This window comes from Penicillium waksmanii, assembly GCF_028829765.1.
Source record: "Penicillium waksmanii strain IBT 27052 chromosome Unknown utg000001l:1.0-4852451.0:1.0-4856178.0, whole genome shotgun sequence".
NCBI classification, from domain to species: domain Eukaryota; kingdom Fungi; phylum Ascomycota; class Eurotiomycetes; order Eurotiales; family Aspergillaceae; genus Penicillium; species Penicillium waksmanii.
Window position 1 is genome coordinate 998,655 of NW_026643248.1, and position 20,300 is coordinate 1,018,954.

Sequence of the window (20,300 nt, forward strand, 5' to 3'; positions counted from 1 at the left end):
TCGCCCTCTACCGCTTTCTAAGTCAAATACGAGAATGTAGATGACATCTAATTCGCAAACTTCACATCTTTCAAGAATATTCTCGCCAGCTCCTGCCATACGCACCAGCTATGACCCCCACAGATCGAGATATGGCTCATGATGTTCTTAACACCTGCTTGCGCTAAAAGGGACTCGGCATTGAGGGTGCTCGGGAGGGCAAAATCATACAGACCTGCGCCCAATAGCAACTTCTTGGTCTTGAATGCGGGCACCGATAGCGCGGCGACAGGAGGAACGAACGGGACCTGCGAGAATATACCGTATGCGTCGAAGTAGTCGGTGGCATTGTAAAGCATTTCGGTGGCAAGCCCACCTCCCATCGATAGCCCCACAAAGCTACGATTTGCGGGCAATGTTCCAACAGCGAAAGTCTTCTCCACCCAGGGCATGAGGTACTTAAAGTAGTTTTCCCGGACAGCGGCGTCGAAGGCGTAGATACCGATTTGATCGTAGGTAGTGTAGTGGTAGTCGGTGGAATTTGTGGCAAAGTCCTCCGGTGCAAATCCTAAATTGTATAAATTCGGGGTGATGATAACAACAGGGGGCATTTCGCCGCTGTCAATTAGCCTGTCCACGATGTTGTGCAGCCGGCCCTGATTAAACCAGTCGGCGTGATTCCCTCCCCGCCCGTGATGGAAGTAGAGTACCGGATACTGGTGTGCTTTGTTGTAACCTGGGGGAAGATACACGCCCGCGACATGAACATTCTTTGTGGGATAAGTCGACCCCGGACTAGTGTAATTATAGAACCGAACGTGACCGCGTTGTTTGGAGTTTTCAAGAGGCAGCTGCCAGGTATTATCGATATTCTGGAATTTTTTGTCAAATGGCACCTGAACAATGCTCATTGTTTGTTCCCCAGATAACATCTCAATGGGAGGGTTGTCGGCATCGGTGGTGCTCTCGCAGAAGATGGTGGGGGGGGGTACAGTTGACCAGGAAATTATACTCAAATGTACCGGACGGAAAAGGCACCGTCAATACCCAGTCACCGTTCGAATCTAGATCCATACTTAGGGACGGGGATTCGCCCGAGATCAGGTTCGAGTAAGATCCAAAGTTGATATAGCCTGGTTTCCATTCCCAAGGGAGATAGTCGGCGGCGGTCTCAGACGTAGTGTGCAAAGGATCCGTATATAGGAATCCACTGCCCATACTGACATTGGCTGGGGCCGGCGAGCCATGTGGAGGTCGATAACGGAAGGTTACCCGGTAGCCGGTTAGTCCATGGGGATCGCGTTGGATAATAGCTGATCCAGCAACCAGATAGGATAAGCATCCCGTATAGACCGCCAAGGCTCGAAGGGAAACCATGGAGAGCGTATTGAGTGAGAAAGTAGAAGTCCCCCCAAAAAAATCAAGGGTGAATCGCGAGGATCCGAGTGGGAGCTCGCTTGCTTCGTCCTTAAGATAATAACATACCCGTCTCGGAAGCCACTACCCCGAGGTTTGTGGAGTGTCCACCCAGATTTTCAATGGGTGTCCACCTAAGACATATGGGGTCCCCGCTTCCCCGGGTTTCCGCCGCTGTGAAGTTCAAAAGACCCAGGGGGCCTACCTAGTGTGGAGGACTTGCTCACCTGGACTTTCTTCGATATTATCCATACTCCTTGTTGTTTTGCTTTGCCTTGAGGTATCATCCCCGACATGAGTGAAAAAGACGGCCAGCCGGAGATCGCCATGGTGGATGATGTGAAGGGCGAGAGCCCCGAGCATCAGCTACTTGAGAATGAACGTCACGTTGGCCTATGGAAAGCAGCGATGTCAAACAAGACCCTTCTCCTACACTGCACGGCCGCTTTCTTTGCTGGAATGGTCTTCGGCTACGACTCCATTGTCAACGGAGCCTCCATTTCGATGCCAGCGTTTCTTATCTACTTCGGCGCCGAGGCTCAGGATGGATCTCGTTATCTTCCATCATTGTGGACCGCGCTGTGGACCTCTATGTCGGCTCTGCTTCAAGCCCTCGGCGGCCTCGGTATTGGAGTGGTGTCTGATAAAATTGGTCGCAAATGGTGCTGCATTCTCGCTTGTCTCGTCTCCGTTGTCGGTGTCGGCATGCAGTACGCAGCGGAGAGTCGCGGTCTGCTTCTGGGTGGCAAGATGGTCAATGGCCTTGCGATCGGCTGTCTGACGGCTAGTTCAACAAGCTGGGCGTCGGAAATCTCGACGGTGCGACTCCGTGGCCCCATCCAGTCGGCCATTGTTCTCTTTACCGTTCTTATGCAGGCTATCGGCCTCGCTGTTATCCGAACATACGCCGACGATATGACAGAGCACTCTTTTCGCATGGTCTTTGTGATTCAATTTGTCTGGCCTGTGGCAACTGCGATCATCTTCTTCATCATGCCAGAATCCCCCGTTTTCCTGATTCTCCACAACAAATTGGACCAAGCAAAGCGAACGTTGACTCGAATTCACGGCAGTAAAGACGATGTCGATACCCGCCTATCAGTTTTGCAGGCAGAAATCGAGCGGGAACGCGAGTCGGCTGTGAGCGGAGATGCAGGCAGTTACCTCGAGGCTTTTAGTGGTTCCAATCGCAAACGAAGCTTGACTGTTGTCTGGTTGTTTGTGGGTGTGGGGTTAAACGGCGGTGTACTCCTCTCCCAGAACGTTTACTTTCTCATTATCGCTGGCCTCGAGCCTATCCATTCGTACGATATCGCGATAGGTGGCTTTGGGCTCGCATTCTTGGCGATTATTGTGTCCTGGTTCTACATGGAAAGTTTTGGGCGACGTTCTCTGTGGTTGATCGGCACAGTCGGCAATATTTTGGTTATGGGAGCGATTGGAGGACTTTATTATTCTAAGAGTGATGGGGCATTATGGGCGATCGCTATCTTGATGTATGATTTTCATTCCCTTCTTCTCCATGTGTGATTTTCTAACTGATCTACAATGATAGGAATGTTCTTATTGCATGGCAAGTGGTGACAATGACTTCCATCGGCTGGGTGATCACAGCTGAGATTTCCACCTACCGTCTCAGGGGCAAAACTCAGTCTATTGCGGTTGTTTCAGCGGCATTTGCCAGCTGGTTTTTCACCTTCACCGTGCCTTATATATACAACACCGACTCAGGGAATCTGGGTGCTCGCACGGGCTTCGTCTTCATGGGCTCCTCCATCGTTCTCCTGATAGGCTCATATTTCCTTGTTCCCGAGCTGCAAGGCTTCACCAGGGATGAGATTGATTTGCTCTATGCAAAAGGAATTCGTGTTCGAGAATTCCACAAGTACAAAGATGGAGGATCTCGAGACGACCCTTCATGTGTTTCCCCTTGATCATCGTGTATACAAGCTGCAGCATATTACCTTTTTTGGGTATTGCCTCAGCTGAAGTCTAGTTTCATCATGGACAACATTTTGCACTCATTCCTTCCCTTGTACACCGTTGTGAATAATCTGCATAATCATCTATCCTTCCTAATGATAGTATTATAGTGTATTCTCTCACGCTTTTCCTATCCTTATTTCTCGCTGCCAGGTGTATTCGTGAGCTATGTAAGCCAGATTTCTGGCTCAGGATATCGGAGACTCGTGTAGGCGCGCATGTTGACCGTTAATTGCCTAGCCTCGGTGGCTGCCCGCTCTAGCACGAGGGGATTTTTATATGTAACTTGAGAAAGAAATTAAATTCTACTGGCGAAACTTGAGATGATAACTCGAGAGGTGCATTCCTTTTACCGCATAGGAAGAACGGGCCCATGCAAAATGCCTGAGCAACGCCAGAACCCCATTTTTACTGGATGGAGTTATCAAGTCATAATCTATTTGCAAAGCACGGAGCAGTACCATGCCTCCATTACCAAGTATTATAGCGGCGTTTTGTTAACGCAACCAGGTATTATTTTCCAGAGGAGAAGTGGCAAGAGTGTGGAAGTATAACTGATTCCGAAAACTACTGTAGCAAATCAGACACTCAAATCCCGATTGCGTGCTGAATCAATTGAATGTACTTGGGTGCCAGCCAAAAGGTTCATTGCTGTCTCAGTTTGAATATGTGTTGGCTTAGGGAGGTGATTATGAGCTATATAAGAGTCCTGTTCGCGACATGGTTCTCTATGAATATGAAGTTGGTATGGCCGTTAGACTGAAGTTCAACATCGATATTTTTCGTCAACCAGTTCAAATTTCTAATCTATGGCAAGTCCCAGAGTCAGCATAAATGGGAATGAGCTTTGGGAATACCATATTTCCTTCTTGAAAATGAGTGTGTGTGTGAGTGAGTGTTTTGTGGGCTATATTTGTAATGTGATGATGGATGGATGATTTTCCTTGACCCTGGCCCCTCACAACTGGTTGTGATATGCAGGAGACAACCAGATAGATCTTTATATAGTATAATTTGAGGGCACCACTTCCTGGAAACAATATTCGAACCTCGTCAAAATCTGACATGGCCTAATTGCTGCCCTCAGTCTATATTGCTTTCGTGGTGCGCTACAAGCCTGTGTGATATTATCAACTGTGATATCGAGGGCTGTCGAATCAACTCATCCCATTGGCTTTTGTTGTGATATGACGCTGGTGTAGATCAGGAACCAAGCCGAACCATTGGAATCAATCCCGAAGTATGTATACGAAGAACCAAGTTGATTGGAAATCAACTTGATCTTCTCGCTGTATATATAGCCTCATGTTTCCCTCTAAAATGATAACAATTCATACCTCTGAGTTGCAACAATCTTGTTTTCTCATTAATGGTTTGCGTCATGTTTAGCTTCGCCCGTTGGTGGATTTTTCATACTAGCATAGAAGGGACCATCCAGTCAGGGCCGACACTTCTTTCTTAACCAAAAGAGGTTCCTTAAACAATAATATTTTGACCAACCTTAGGACGCCCTCAATAGATACATGGACGGGTTATTGAGCAATCCCGCTTGACCACTTGCTCAACCCCGGCAAGCACCCTAAGGTCGCCGACCAATGATTAGACTCTCTTTTAGGGGATATCAGGGTCCGGTCCGAAGGTAGCCCTACGATCCTGCCGTATCCCTTCCAATACACATATAATGCCACTGCTGCGCAGCCGCTCAAGAATGAGGTTCATGCGCTGTTTATCTTTGCTATTTCATTAAATACAGTATATTCTGTAAGATTTATAGGTAAAATAATTTTAGTAAATGCATATATCAAAACTATTAATATTACAAAGGCAAATACTACTTGATTAACAAAATAGAATGGTACTAATTGTGGCATAGTAGGGTATCTATTTAAAATATGGATACTTCCTTATTCTATATCTTAAAAAAAAAAAGAAATTATATGAAAATATAATTTAATACTAAATAAAAAAATTTTAATCCAAAAGTCTTAATAAAGTTAATCTAATTATTTAAAGAAATAATTACTAATAGATATAAACCTAAAATCGGTGTCTAAAAATATTAATCAAATTGTGAAATATATATTTTATTTATATAATATATCAGGTTATTATGATTCGAACATAAACAATCTCCAACCCAAATGAAGCGACCAACCACCGGACACCAAATCTCACGACATTAACTAAAGACAGCCCTGCAGCGCTTGTAACAATTCTTCATAACTGCTATACAAGCTGTGGTAAGGTTTTTCGCGGATCATCGAATTAAATAACATACTTCCGAGGCAGAATCTCGAGTCCGCTTGACACCAATCAATTCAATAGCTCGCTGGATGCCGGCAGTGGATAAGGGGGAAAACAAGCCTTTCTTGGGCGTTCCTTCTTCACTATCGATGTCGTTTCTGTGACCGAGAAGTCTGCCCTGTCCGAGTCTAGAGTGCAGGGTAACATTGGTATAGACGATGGTTTTCTCACTCTTCCGATCAAGGGAACAAATTCATCAGCAAAAGATATACTGGCCAGAATATTAAGCATTATAACTGATAAGTTAAATAAGGATTTCAGTATACCGCCTAGTAAAACTTCTGAAAACAACTGAATACAGCTAAGACGACAGGAATATACTTGACTTATATATATAGGGCAACCAAGAGTCATTGAGGTTAAGTATATGTAGCCATACAAGTCAAATAGGTTCTCTAGGATAGCCTAAGTCGGGGGGCTACTGTTCATCCTATTCACTATTAGGCTGCCTTATATAGCACTGGTTTGGTACAGCACACCTGGGCAGCATGTGGTCTATGGAGAAACAATATGCATCGTTACCATATATCCAATTATCCCGAGGTTAACTTCGATGACACCTGATGCTTAGATCATACAACTATCTTGGCATTATATTACAGCCCCTGGTTTCGTTATTGTGTCACGCCCGTTCCAAGGTTGGTGCCGGTGCCTTCTGGCCGCCCGCAATTGGAACTGCCTTGTGGGAACAGGTGTTGTTCATTCACTTCTATTTCCCGGTTTCGATGTGCCCCATAATTAACTATACTAACTGTAGTAATACACTTCTGCCCCTCGCCGTGGAATTAGAGCCTTGGAAGCCACTACCCTAGCCCCGTGGTATTCTTTAATGTTGCCCTTCAGGTAAGGATTTTCTTTTCTTTTCTTTTCTCCCCTTGAACTCAACCACCAACAAGACGAGTGCATAAGGTTACCTAGAGTCAGATCTCCAAAATACCAGTGGACAACTCAACTAACCCAACGTCATATCTAGCTAGATGGTCAATTGTTGATGCCCTTCTTCCTGGGCATGTTTGTGCGGACCGTCGGGGGGCATTGTTTCTTTTCCTATCACGGTTCCCGATATACGGTGGCCTCTCTCGAGCCCAAGTGAACAGATACGAGACGGCAGTTTTCACGAGATCTATGTCAGAGAGCTTGCGCGTTCGTACATTTATTCGAGAAATGCTAACTGGAGCTTAAATGACTTAGGAAAAATGGGCAGATCCCCCCCCTGAGTTTGGACTGGTCCACATGACCGTCAGCTATAACTACCTCGCGACCAAAGACAGTTGGACGCACGGCAGAGGATGCATGAATTTCTCGTTAGAATTTGCTTCGCAGTTTAATACCGCCCGGATAGGATATGGTTACTATATCTGGTACATGACCACCCTGCCAGTCTCTCGAACGACTCGGAGTGCATTCAATCATATCCCTAAAATACAAAACTAAGCCCTCATCACAGATCCGGATGGTAGCGCAATAATCGTTTTACGCAATGCAAACTCTCCTTTCGCCTGCATGGGAAGTATGGTACTCGGGAACAAACCCGAAGGCTCTGCAGCAGAGGATAGTATTGAAGAGAGCGAACCCGAAGAAGATAGCACAGGGCTTGGACTTGAAATCCATATCAAGTTCTCCGCAGCCCATATTATCGCTGCATCTTCCTTCTTCGGGAATGCTCTAACGGGTGGGTTGATGTAGTCTATGCCGGGGAAGAATATGGGTTATTGCTATATATTCCTATATTAAATTTAACGACGCATGGTAATAGTATAAACCACACCGAGACTAGACTATGATGTGCTGGTGGTGGCCCGCCAGCAATTTCCTTGTGGGAACTGTTGGTATTCAGTTGGTATTCACTTTCCCAGCTTCCATGTGTTCATTTTTCTCCCTCTACCCACCACCACCAACGACAATTTGCTGGCCTCAGACTGAAATATGAGCGAATCAACCCATGTCGTCTACCCAGGCGGCAAAGTTTTATTGTCCTCCACAACTCAAACTCGCGGACCGCTTGCAATGACCGCCCCGAAGAAGAAAGAGCAGACAAGCCTAAGATCCACATTCAGATCTCCGCAGCCCATGCGATTGCCGCATGTTCCTTCTTTTCAAAGGCCCTCACGGGTGGCTGGAGGGAGACTCAGGACCTCAGAAACGGCCGGATCGAGATTGATGCTGAAGACTGGGACCTCGACGCCTTTCTTATTGTTCTACATGCGATGCATCACCAGTAAGAAAGAATTCCACAAAAGGTGACGCTTGAAATGCTGGCCAAGATCGGGGCCATTGCAGATTACTACAAGTGCAAGGATGTACTTGACCCCCGAAAGGTGATTGGATCCGGTCTCTCGATGAACAGTATCCACCAGTGTGTCTGCGAGACCTAATCCTCTGACTATGGATCTCTTGGGCTTTCCAGATCCCTGCTAAGTTCAAAACTATCAAGGAATTTATTATGTCAAACAGCGTCGCTTTTATCATCAACGCCGGAGGACTTCCCATCCCCGCCTTAATCATCTGTAAGAATTAGTTACTGAATTGACCCAAAACAGTAAGTAGCTTCGGAATTCTGACCTATTCACAGCAGCAATGAACAAGTCCCGGGTAGCCGCTATCGAGAAGGTACTGCTTCGAATCCAGCAAACCCGCGAAGAATACCTAACTGGGATTCGAGGGTGTCGATTCGAATGCAGCTCGATCATGTACGTAAGTCTGACTAGACGAGTTCATTCGAGCCAGCTCTTATCACCCTGGCCCGTGGCTCCCTACCTCGGCCTAAGCTATAAGCGATTCATCCAAGAGATAGGATCCTTCAGATCACCCTGGTGGGCGGCGTTTTCAACCTCTCCTCCTCTTGTTTCGCATACTTGTCCTGATTCGTACTTTGGATGCTTGTTCTTGGACTTGTATAATTCCGGCATTGGCTTAGACCTTCCACCGACAACCTAACCATCTGCTACGGGGCGGTCGACGAGTTCGCAATAGGGACGTACTGCCAGAGAGGACATCAGCACTAGTTTTACGATTTTATGACCTTGCGAGGAAGGAAGAGAATTCGGCTTTGTTTTATTTTGTCTTTTGTTTTTTTCTGCTGAGATACAAGGTCATTATTAGTTATCCGTCGCTCTGATGACACCGCGGCGGAATTACCTGGCCTCTGGGACATTTTTATTTCAACGTGTCAAGTTATCAAAGAGGTAATTGACCCAGAGTCGATGTTGGTTAACATTACGGAAGAAGCTTTGCCACTAGTCATTGCAAGAGAAGGATAGATAGTTTTGTTATGTTCCCCTGTATAAAAAATGACGTTGAAACTTCCGATTTAGAGTCAATATATAGATGCATCATGGTGTGAGGCCTACAAGCCGCAGACCTAGCGATTCACCGGCCTTAGTCCTCAACTTGGATGCGCTCTTGGGGTTCGGTTCGCTAATAGGTACGGTGTCTAAGAAAACAGGGGGATTTAAAGGGATGTCTCAAACAATATGAATTCGATTTCTAACCCTCTCCAACCGTATTTTCAATTAAGCATTTGGCGACTCGAACCAGCCCATATCCACCTCATCTATCAAACCCCATTTGTCAATCATTTTCTCTATCAGATCTGTTCTGCCCTCAACAGCCAAGACCTCCATAACAGCACGATACGCCGAGTTTAAAGCCCCAACAACCCACGCATGACCACTACTCGTAGCTTCACCCGCGGTGTGTAGTCTTCCGTGGCAACTAGGCCGCATTAAGGGCGGGAGAACATCCGAAAATTGCGCGGGTGAAAATAGAGCATAAGCACCGACTGAGTATGGTTGGCTATACCAGTCCCACAAATGTGCTTCCACTAGCTGGTCCTGGAGAAATGGCATGGAAACATTATGTAGACGTGCCATATCCTCCAAGACTACGTGCGTTATGAATTCTTCCTGTTTTGCACTTTGGTAGAAGGAAGCTAGTCGATCAGCATCTTGACTCCATGTGTAGCTGGCGATCATTGTTCCTGGAGCATCGGGGACACCAAGCCCATAGGATGGGTACACGCAGCGTCGGATTGGGAGGTCTGTCGATGACTGTCCGCCGATGAAAGGAGCAGCCAATACCTCAGGGTTCTCCCACCACCGCGTTTTGAACCAAATGCCAATTTTGCCTGCGTCATCGTAGGCTAGAGTGCGCCACGCCATTGTGGTATTGTAATAGAGATCTGGCAAAGTGGATGTGTCGAGGACCCTTGTTGCTCCAAGTGGGATTGTGCTGATTACGTGGTCATAAGAATGCTCAGATGTATGGTTGACGACAACCGTTAGGGAACCCACTCGTCCGGGTTTGATGGCGGTAACGCGGTTGAGCAGTTTCGGCGATTTATGTAGAACTTTCAGAAGTCCATTGATTAGTCGCTCGAATCCGCCGTTGACCGTGACCCAAGAATCCAGAGGAGCAGCCGTGAAAATCCATTGTTCGATGACAGCTTGGGCAAGGGATGCTTTATCAAAAGACAATGTTCCTTCCTCAATAGTCTCTAGCCAGTTGATTTGCGCGTTGGTAAAACCTTTCTGTAAAAGGTATGCCCGGACGGACAGTTGGTCAAATTCCATGAGCTTATTAAATCCTTTATCGATGTTTTGCTGTAGTGCATCCACCAGTTCGGCAATGGCGTCGCTGTATATCTTATCAGGATTGAGAACGGCGAACTCGGAGGGTGGGATATTCCCGCCTTCATTTGTTAGGACGTGGAACGTTGTGGCAGAGGGGATCACGTTGGAGTGAACAGATATATTGTTGTATAGCTGGAATGTATTGTTCGTGGAGAAGATATATGGGATCAGATTAATTGCATCTGCTGGGTCCCTAACGTGCGAATTCACGTAGCTGACGACGGACCAGTTTTGAGCCCCAGTTACTCGGTCCATGTAGGGCATATTGGGAATTCTCATGGCACCCGCGTCCTGAATGTCTAATCAGTATTGCAAACAATACCCTATCCAACCGCTGCTGTAACTTCACACTTACATAATAATTGTAATACGCAGGCTCCAGTGGGGTCGACTTCTTCCAACTCTCCACGTCAAAATAATGGGTGTGGATTCTTCCGCCCGCGCGTCCATCTGCCTCCAGAATTTCAAATTCAATACCCAGGCTCTGCAGAAGCAGAGCTGAATACAACCCCGCAGCACCTGCACCAATAATGCCAACCTTTAGCCGTGGTGACCGGGATTGACAGTCTCGATCACATGGTAATGCCGGAGGACCAGGAGGAAATTGGTTATATACTCCTGCGCGAGATATCAACTCACGGAAAAGTTGAGCGCGAGCAGTGCCGGGGTCAATGGCACTTTGGGCGCCGTGTATGCACAGGAAAAAAAGGAAAGCAAAGACGCAGAATAAACGCCCCATCTTGGCAGCAACGGAAGAAAGTGAAGACTCTCAAACCAAGCACACTATGGAAATTATGATGCCCATAAACTACTTAGAGGAAAACAGTCATTGTCTATCTATATGCACTGCATTCCACCTCTCTGCCGGCGGGATGGAATGTGCATAGAATGTTCACTTTCGGCTTGCTAGTACGAAATCTGCAAATATGACAAATCCCCGCGTGGAATGTAGGGGAATTGGGCAATAAAGTTATTTTCCTACGGAGTATGACAGGCCCACATGACCGTTAAATCCACGCAGTTTATCTGGCCCGGGCCTCAGGCCGGAAATTTTATTAAAAGCCCCGAGGAACTTTGAAAGAACCTCATACATTGACCATGAATACTCCACTTTCGCGGAGCCTCCTAACTATATGCAACTCCGCATCGATTGCCTCCCCAAATACTTGAACACTACGCGACTATTTGGATCATTCCCCCGTCGGAGCGTCGATTTAAACAACGCGCTGCCTTCCGAATTCTGCAGGGGCACACTACTCCTGATCACATAGACTTAATCACATTGACTCGAGCTTAATTGTTAGGCATTCAAATGTTCTGGTCCAAATAGTGGAGGTTGTGTAAGGCGCTCCATAAGCGCAGGGTGATTAGTAGTTGTATGTAGGGGTATTTTACAGTGGTGTTGCAAAAGTTTGAGACCTCCTATGTATTGCCTACTGTTTTTGACCGCCTTCTAATCTATTCCATCTCAGGTAGCTACTAGTCTGCCATTAGGTAGGCGAAGACACAACAAGGACTTGGAAACTCTTGCGGTGCCACTGTAAAATACCGCTATACGAGTATATATACAACTACTGACCACCCTGCGCTTATGGAGCGCCGTAGGTTGTGGCGAGGAAATTGTTCTTAGTAACTTTCCCATACTTAGTGACTGTCGTATCTTCGATCGCCTAGGGACTTTCGTAGAGAGAGTGTGTTATAATGGTAAATCATGTAAGGGGCGAGATACTATAAAACTACCGTAACACATCTCTGTGGGAGCAGCTAATTAGATGGTACCCTAGACTTTCTGACGCAGAATTAACCGATCCTTGATTGATTTGTCCGGAATGAGAGGCCGGTATCTATTTTGTATTTTAAATCTCTATAGAAAGCAAGAGTTTCTCAGGTTACGCGACAAGGGGGGGCAAACTTGACCGAGAAAGGTGTGTTTGATTCTCGGTTTAAGGTCGCTCTTCAACATTATGAAGACCATGTTTTTTCTGTTGATAATAACAGGACCATATGTTTATGATCGGCTTTTTCGACTTGCTAATTATGAATAAGCAACGAACATGAATCCCTTTCCCTGTAAGAATCTTGGATTGAAGGCGAAATGAGGTACAGGTACCAGCTTTGTGCTTAGACTAACATTCTAATAGTGGAATCTAAACTTCGACGGAAGAATCTAGGGCATACGCAAGGATGAAATCGGAGAATTCAGCCAGAAAATTTTAAAAGGTCAAACAGTTAGCATCTGCTTCTCTTACAGTCATCATAGCAGTATTTGTCCTGCTACCACGCAAGATCGAGTGGGCAACGAAAGCGTAGACCAGTCATTATGGGTACTATTATGATTATTAAAAGGTTCAAAGACTATGGAGTTCTCGCTATTCAATGAAAAGAAATATTGTATTAATACCTAGTGGAACACAAACTAACGATAAAAAAAAAAAAAAAAAATACACGCCCGTTGCAGCTTCAATTGTCTATCAATTCCAGGCTGAGTCTGGTACAGTCACAGGCTCCGACGGAGTCAGCGTGGATACCGAAAAATGCGGCCAGACCAACTTATCAAATAACAAATTTACAACCTGAGAATACTGAATCTGGATTGAATTGACAGTAATCGTTCTGGGTGCAGTGATATCATGCGGGGGGGTTGACGAGGAACACCGGCCCGGGATGATGTCCTCGTGAGGCCGGGGTGAGTTTCATAGGGCCTTGTCCACGCTTGAAGATTGGAACTTTGAGCTTATATTGCACCGTCTCGATCCAGAAAGTAGCATTCATTTCGATTGAATTGGCATTTGGAGTCGTAACGGCGGGGTTGCCTTCCAAGAATGCGATGTTCGCTGTTCCACCCCCGAACACCGGAGGCAAAGGTGCCGTAGCCACCGTAAAGGTGGTGGTCTGTATAATATTCTGTCCTTCAATGGCATTGCGGAGAACAGAGTTTGGATCATTGAGCATCTCCTGAGTGATGGTGCCAGCAGCAATGAATTTTGAGAGATCCTGTGGCAGTCGAAGTGTGGAAATCATTGAGGCATTTAGGCTGTCAAGCGCCAATCGTGTATGGCTGCCCCGAGGGAATGGCTGTAAGTTGGCTGGCGGAATCACGGGAGGACCTGAGAAATTCGAGGTAGGCGCTAGGCATTGAGCATTGATAGTTGTGCCATGTGGAATAGACGCCATACGCACGAGCGATTCGCCGAGCACTGGAGTATTGTTCGTTGACGGAACATTCATCCACAGCCCAGCCTCGAAGTGAATGCCCGTAGGAGAACCATCTGCCTTTCCGCTTGTCTCATTTGTCACATCGTTGACAGCCTGTACATAAGATATGCCATTGAGATAGATATCGTTCTGCGACGCAAGCCCGCGGTTAGGCACGGCGCCAAGATCTCCGGAGAACGTTATTGAGTCTTTTATGAGATTAAGCTCCAGGATGTTGTCGCTGGGAAATGTTGTCGTGTTTGGAGGTCCGCTATTAGGGCGAAAAATTGTGTTGAAGCCTGACCCCGTAAAGCTTCCATTGAAGTTCGCCAGCACACCCAGCTGCACTGGTTCACTGGGCGCCGGCGTTGACCCTGAGAATTGGACCGCCTCAAACTGGAAACCGGGAGGAAGAGATATCGCCGCCATAGCCACTGTCGCAGTTTTTAAATGATGCTAGCCAAGGTGATTTGGTACCAGTAAAGTTGGAGCAGAGTGTATAATCCAAATCCAGAGAACAGAAACAGCTTCTGTATGGCATGGAGGGTATTAAATAAATGTTATGGAAGGGTCATCAGAGACGCTGTATCTTGTGCTATAGTGCTCATAAATTCTAGTGCTGGCCTGTTGGCAAATCGGGTGTTTTGTTTTGGATCTTTGTCTAGTGTTGAAATAGTTCTGCTTTTAGTTCCGTCCACTCATTGATGCCATAATAGGGTTTCGTAGTCAGATAGAATGCCAGAGAGCTACGGCAAGGCAAGTCTTCGCGATGAAAGGACCGAAGAGACGCCTAATAATGTAGGGAATATTTGGAATGTGGTAAGGATTTAGGAATGTAGCCTAACAAAAGTGAACTTGGGGGTTACTGACAGTATGTGACTTGCACATGATATGATACCTCAACTGCAAAGTTGTGGTGACTGTAACTAACTACGGGAAAGCCCTTGGGGAGCTAGCAAGCGGAGTATAATGTAACCCCCTCTCTCTTATTAGTTGTCCGTCAGCCGTAGGCTGGCATGGATAGACCGTCTTCTCATTTTCCCGTCCTCCAGGCTTAATAAGAAAGCTCCCAAGGGCAATTGAAAGGGAACCAAAGATCTACGAAAAGATCTGGTCGAAATTTACATTGAAATATTGAAGCGTTCTTGATCGTGCCATGCATTAGTTATTCATATTGATTGAGAGTGGAGAAGTGGATTTGTGTATGGTGGATAGACGGAGATGAGTGCGAGGATGCTCAGATACTCATAGAGATCGAAGTATGACGTATCAAATCAGACAATGAAAATTAGTAGCGGTTCGACGAAAGTAATGGCTTGAGTAGAGGAAGCAGAAGAGACGAAAGCCAGATACAGGTGTAGGTTGCAGATGACATATCAGTGGGACCTCCCCTAGGACTACCAGCCTCATACTAGTTTACCTTCCTTTCAACTTTCAACTTCCACCGCAGGTACAACGCGTGCAATGTGTGCTATGATCTAGTACCCTAGATCTTATTATTTTTATTTTAAACTAAATATATTAAATAACTGTAATATACATCATTTAATTTCTAAATTTATAGCTTTTCCGACCGGTAAAAATTGAGATGTTTTGGTTTTGGTAGGTACTTTTAGTGATTTTGATTATATGAAGATATATATATGACACTACGATCAGGTAGTAGCACCACTTTCTTAAGTTATACTACTGTAAAATAAAGTTATATAGAAAATATTGAAGAGAGAAAGTGGTGACACGGTTTTGGAAAATAATTAAATATGTACAATCAAATGATTTATTAGTAAGGCAACCTGGGAAACAAACGCACGTCACTGGCAGCAGTGGAGGGGAAAAAAGAAGTGGACTTTGTGTGTTATCAACTTGAAAGCAGAGCAACAAGGGCAAAGGTATTTCCTACAATCCAATCTCGCAGACCATATAAAAACTCCAGGAAAGAACTTGAATACTAGAAACTTAAGGAATTCAAATAACCCGATCGATTAATTGAAAATATCAACACTAAGAAACAAGAGTTCTAACACTCATAATGGTAATCTTGTACAGAAAGGAAAAAAAGGCGCAAGATACACAGCAAGTCCAATCCAGCACGTCTGACAAGCATGACGGAACCCCAGTGCACCCTGGAAGAAAAAAGAAAAGATAGTAACAAAGAAAGAAGAAAAACACCCGTTGACAGGGACGCCAGATGAATAATCCAACCGAAGCTCCACGTAAGACAAAAAAGGGAATTGTTAGAAGAGCAGAGCAGAGCAGGCAGAGCAAAGCAAAGCAGCCCCCGGCACATGGTAGTACATCCCCGGATTTAAGGCGTTTGATTGATGGGTATCGGTACACATTGCTCGTTGATCAGGTGAGGCCGTACAAAATGGTCATAGGAGAAGGAAGAATAGGAAGCGGAGCGAAGCGGAATAGAAGAAAAAAGCAAATTAACAGACCCCTTCCTCTCCACGCTTACTCCTCACCTCCCATGCTCCAGCTAGGCTGATTATGGGTGCGAATGTTACGGAGTGAGGTAGCCGGTTTAACTGGAGAAGCTTCATCCTCCATGTTCCAGCTGGGCTGGTTGTGAGTCTTGGGGTTGTACAGCGACGTAGCGGTTCGCGTGGGTTGGGGCGAATCGGAGTAATCCCAGTGCGCCTCGAGAGCCTTAACGGCCTTGCTGCGATCAGCGGCCAGGGGTTTGGGGTTCTCGCTATCTGAGCGGGTGGGTTTATGTCCAGGCGAGTCGTCGTGCATTTCCCACTGCGAGCTGAAGGTCTTGTTCAGGTTCGCCTTGTTGCTTGTTACGCCGAGGGCTTCTTCGTGTTCACCATCACGCTTTTTGGAAGTGGCCTCGTCTTCGTCGTAGAGACGATTCTCGTACAGGCCTTGGCCGCGTCCGCCGAAGGAGCTGATGATGCGGCCGTCTTCTTCTTTCAAGTCGTCGGTCATCTTGAAGTGGGCGCTTTGGTCGGGGCGGGCTTTGACGACGGCTTCACGGCGTGGGGGGGAGTTGGGATCAACGTCCTCGTCGGTGTAGCCGAAGCCTCGGGCCTTTGCGCCTGGTTCGGTGCTCTTAGCTGGGGTAGAGAAGTCGCCAAAGTCCCATTGGGATTGGTTGCGGGTCTTGGCTGGCTTTGAGTCCTTCTTCGCCTCGGGGGTTTCGTCGGCTCCGATCTGGAAGTGGTCGTATTTGCGGGGATCGGACTTGTAGAAAGAACGGTCTTCGGGATGTCCTTCATTGGCTCCGATCTCGAAGTGCTCGTACTTGCGAGGATCGGACTTGTAGAAAGAACGGTGTTCGTCGTGATCCTCGGCGCCTCCGAAGAGTCGGTTGCCGCCCTGGTGTCGGGATCCGCCCTTGGGAGAAATCACCTTCTCGGCCTTGGAAGGTGTAGTGGGAGACCCGCCGTCATCGGCTACGAAGATATCACCCAGATCACGTCGCGCAGGTTGGTTGGATCCCCCGTATGGGCGCATGACGGTGTTGGTTTCTGGCTTGGTGGGAGACAGGATCTCAGTCAGGGAGCCTTGACCGTAGGGATCGCGGGTGTGTCGCTTGCTGGGAGAAGAAGGTCTGCGTGTCTCGGGTTCTTGCTCCTCAGGACCGTTCTTGGTAGGCGAGAGAAGGTCGGTCAAGGAAGCGGCCGCGTAAGGGTCCCTGATGTGTCGCTTGCCGGGAGAGGAGGGGCGTGCGGGCAGGTCACCCTGGGAGGGTTCCAATGAGGGTGCAGCGTCCTTGTCAATGGCAGCGGTCTTGAGCAGGCGAGTCTGCTCCTGAGCTTGACGAATAGGCCAATTGCGGCCACGAGCACCAATCACTTCGAGCTCCTTAAGCAGGGAACCCTGATCCCAGTAGATACGCACCTGCTGGATCTGATGTTCGGCGTTGAAGTGAACGATGTGGAGCTAGAAAGGGGGAAAAAAAGAAAAGTCGCATTAGATCGTGTTCCACGACGTCTCACAATTGGTCATGCAGGGTTTCGGGGAATTTAATTTACCGTGGGGAAAGTCACGACGCGATCAGCCAGGAAGTTATCGTCGAACGAGGGGAGATAGGCCCCGCCGCCCTCGAGAAACTCGATGGTGGTCTCGATATCCAGACACAGAGAGTCGGAGCTCTCGAATTCGCTAATGATCTTCTCGGACTTCTTCTTGAGGTGCGCGGATTGGCGCGACGTATGCGACGCAACGGCGTCAGCGCCATCGATGCGCGTGGTGGAGGGAACATAGATCAGCGACACATTGGCGGCCAATGGGGCATTGCGGGGGTTAGCCCGGAACTTGGAGTAGGCGTCCTTGAGATAAGTCATGATAGCCGTGGTAATCCAAGAAAACACGGTTTATCCAAGGGAATGGAGGGAGGATACAAAGGGGGGGGGAAGAGAAGGAGGAGAGAAGACGGGGAGGATTGAATGTTTGAATGTTTGATTGTTTGATTGTTTGGTAGGGGAGACGCGACGAACCAAACCGGGTACGCCGAGGCCGGGCCTGGCCATTACTACGGGGTATACAATGCACGGAGGTAGGGAGTACACAGTACTAGTTAGCTATTCAGTGCCTCTAGAGTAAACTTAGTAAATAACGCAGGGGCCCCCAAAAACACGCCAGTGTTTCACCAGTGGCCGTGAGCCCCGGTGTGTACGGAGTAGCCCTAAACCCGTTCCCACGTCTCTCCGGCAACTTCAAATGTTTCACCCCCAGAAAGTTCAACACAAAATGCGGAATTCCACTTCATGAGGATTTTATTGGCGCAAATAAATAAAAATAGGCTGGACGTAACTGAACTTATATTGGTACATATTCTCTCTCCCAGCTCACAAATTCCCCCTTCAATCATGCGCAATGCCAATCTGCAATTCTGCCACGCGCGCACTACCGTCGATCCTTGCTCCTGCGGGCCCGAACATCAGCTCCAGTCGAGGTCCTGGAAATAAGCCATCTCCGGGGCGAGAGGAACAGGGAGAAGGGGGCGAAGTATGTTATGATGAAAAAGCCTTGAAAGGATTGGTTGGGGCCGTGTTTTTGAAATCAGCCAGTTCGTCTATGTGCATTCCCTATTTCCATTCCCTTAAGAAGGAGCCCAGCCAAAATATCAAATCACATGCAAAGAGTCCGGGGAAATGCCATCCTTGTAAAACTCCCTGAAGCGCCGAATCGACAATAAATTCTCTTTTTTCGTTTTTGTGGCTTGTAAGCAAGGTTGGGAATCGTCGGTAGAACTCGCTTCGCCAATGGATCGCTATGTCCAGTAAACTCGAAATGTTGGAAAGGGGGTGTGGTGGTTGGGTTTGGTGTGAGAGTGTGGGTATGTGATGCGGCTCGTATCTCATTTATAGGGGTCTAAAGGAGAAGAGATGTCTTGTCAGTAATGGTACTTTTTGCAAACGTGGTTGTGCCGTGTTGTTGCTGTGTCACTCACCCAAGGTAATCTTCCTTGATTGTGCCGATGGCGTTGATCGCCGCCACGTCGGGCTTAACACCGAGGATCTTGAGACGCAGACTGGTCCCCTTCTCAATCACCTGGTCGGCATGATCGGTATACTGCGGGGGCACGGTATTCGGTTCCCACTTGATGTCGCCAGGAATGTTCTAAGGGAGCAGTCAGCATAGGATCAGAGCACGGGTTACAGTTTTGCCTGGTGGTATATACCTTTCGCGCAATGAATACAGACAGAGGTCCAGCCAACGTAAAGATACCGGTAGGCTTCACGGATGTGACGATAGCATCGACCTAGAAATCTCGAGTCAGACAAAGTCCAGCAAAAACAACTCCGCACTCGTCTGGTGGAGCTTGTATTTCTTTTCTTTCCTTCCAACGTACCGTCTCGCCTCGGAATGGCTTCCAGATAATCGCACGGTATTTGATGGTGTATTCCGCATTTCCGCTGGACGGAATCACTCGTCCCTCGCCGATATCGACCATGTCCATCACGCAAATCACGAAGTGGTCACCCGTACACCGGCCTTCCTCCTCCTCGTTTAGTCGGGTAATCAGGTACTCTCGCATATTGGGTCCGAAGAATGACGGATGCAAGGAAATGACCTTGGTCTCTTCTTTAAGGAAGAACATCGTGATGGTTTTGCGAGGCTTGGGACTTCGTCGAGGTGGGTGGTGGGCAAGGCAGCTCCGGAACACAAGAGCGCTGTCGGTGACGTGATCAAAGTGGTTTCAATTAACGGGCGCAAGGTATCGCGGAGATCGCTCGAGCTCTGAGATCGGGCAGGCTAGGCTGTGCGCAGTGAGGTGGGTGGAGGGTGTCAATTGGTGTGAATTATGTCGTTGGCTGCTAGCTCATGGCCTGTCGGTGAGGCGCAGGGTGAGGAGTTGCGCGATGAAAGAGTGTGTAAGAGACTCAGGAGAGAGACTCGTTTGGAGATACGGTATCTGCCTGGAATGTCGGGTAAAGGCAGATAGACCGATGCTGCGAGCGCGCTTGCTAGAGCTGCTTGAGATTGTCGGCCCTCCACGGCGGGAGAGGATTGGGTCATGTGACATTTGGCATGTTCCGGGGTTGTCATTGGAGCTACCCTAGCAGAGTGACTGGATTTTTTGAAATACGTGGATTTTAGTATTCCAAGGTTGCTACATAGATAAGCCTAAGGTCATCAAATAGTACTTGGGTACTATAGTGTATCTACCTTGGGGTCACCCGAGGCCGTTTATCAAATTCAACTTGAAGGAGTTTAAGCAGGATGCTGCACGATATATATTTCGCTGTGCTACTAGTATACCCACCCACCTGGTTGGAGATACCTAAAATTAGTAACATTGGAAAGTTTTAAGTAACATGATACAAGTTACATCGA

The 20,300-nt window shown here is 47.4% G+C and overlaps 7 protein-coding genes across 7 annotated transcripts; 2 read left to right on the top strand and 5 right to left on the bottom strand.

The window, feature by feature from the left end:
- Positions 1 to 47: 47 nt before the first annotated feature.
- N7481_000354 (alpha/beta hydrolase) lies at positions 48 to 890 on the bottom strand (the record flags this gene model as incomplete). Its single annotated transcript, XM_057259573.1, has 1 exon — positions 48 to 890. One exon carries the CDS (start codon positions 888 to 890, stop codon positions 48 to 50), a length of 843 nt encoding a protein of 280 aa, XP_057127405.1.
- Positions 891 to 1,689: 799 nt separating this feature from the next.
- N7481_000355 (general substrate transporter) lies at positions 1,690 to 3,329 on the top strand (the record flags this gene model as incomplete). Its single annotated transcript, XM_057259574.1, has 2 exons — positions 1,690 to 2,891; positions 2,951 to 3,329. The coding sequence occupies 2 exons, from the start codon at positions 1,690 to 1,692 to the stop codon at positions 3,327 to 3,329; spliced, it is 1,581 nt and encodes a 526-aa protein (XP_057127406.1).
- A 4,311-nt stretch (positions 3,330 to 7,640) lies between these two features.
- N7481_000356 (uncharacterized protein) lies at positions 7,641 to 8,619 on the top strand (the record flags this gene model as incomplete). Its single annotated transcript, XM_057259575.1, has 3 exons — positions 7,641 to 7,900; positions 8,137 to 8,189; positions 8,255 to 8,619. Coding segments are annotated over 3 exons (678 nt in total), but the record flags the coding sequence as incomplete, so codon positions are not given.
- Positions 8,620 to 9,194: 575 nt separating this feature from the next.
- Positions 9,195 to 11,052, bottom strand: N7481_000357 (flavin monoamine oxidase family protein; the record flags this gene model as incomplete). The annotated part of the gene is made up of 2 exons (XM_057259576.1): positions 9,195 to 10,604; positions 10,669 to 11,052. 2 exons carry the CDS (start codon positions 11,050 to 11,052, stop codon positions 9,195 to 9,197), a joined length of 1,794 nt encoding a protein of 597 aa, XP_057127408.1.
- A 1,889-nt stretch (positions 11,053 to 12,941) lies between these two features.
- N7481_000358 (uncharacterized protein) lies at positions 12,942 to 13,937 on the bottom strand (the record flags this gene model as incomplete). The annotated part of the gene is made up of 1 exon (XM_057259577.1): positions 12,942 to 13,937. The coding sequence occupies one exon, from the start codon at positions 13,935 to 13,937 to the stop codon at positions 12,942 to 12,944; it is 996 nt and encodes a 331-aa protein (XP_057127409.1).
- Positions 13,938 to 15,962: 2,025 nt separating this feature from the next.
- N7481_000359 (uncharacterized protein) lies at positions 15,963 to 17,803 on the bottom strand (the record flags this gene model as incomplete). The annotated part of the gene is made up of 2 exons (XM_057259578.1): positions 15,963 to 17,399; positions 17,492 to 17,803. 2 exons carry the CDS (start codon positions 17,801 to 17,803, stop codon positions 15,963 to 15,965), a joined length of 1,749 nt encoding a protein of 582 aa, XP_057127410.1.
- A 1,105-nt stretch (positions 17,804 to 18,908) lies between these two features.
- On the bottom strand, positions 18,909 to 19,563 carry N7481_000360 (DNA-directed RNA polymerase II subunit RPB7; the record flags this gene model as incomplete). The annotated part of the gene is made up of 3 exons (XM_057259579.1): positions 18,909 to 19,082; positions 19,144 to 19,224; positions 19,315 to 19,563. 3 exons carry the CDS (start codon positions 19,561 to 19,563, stop codon positions 18,909 to 18,911), a joined length of 504 nt encoding a protein of 167 aa, XP_057127411.1.
- Positions 19,564 to 20,300: the final 737 nt, after the last annotated feature.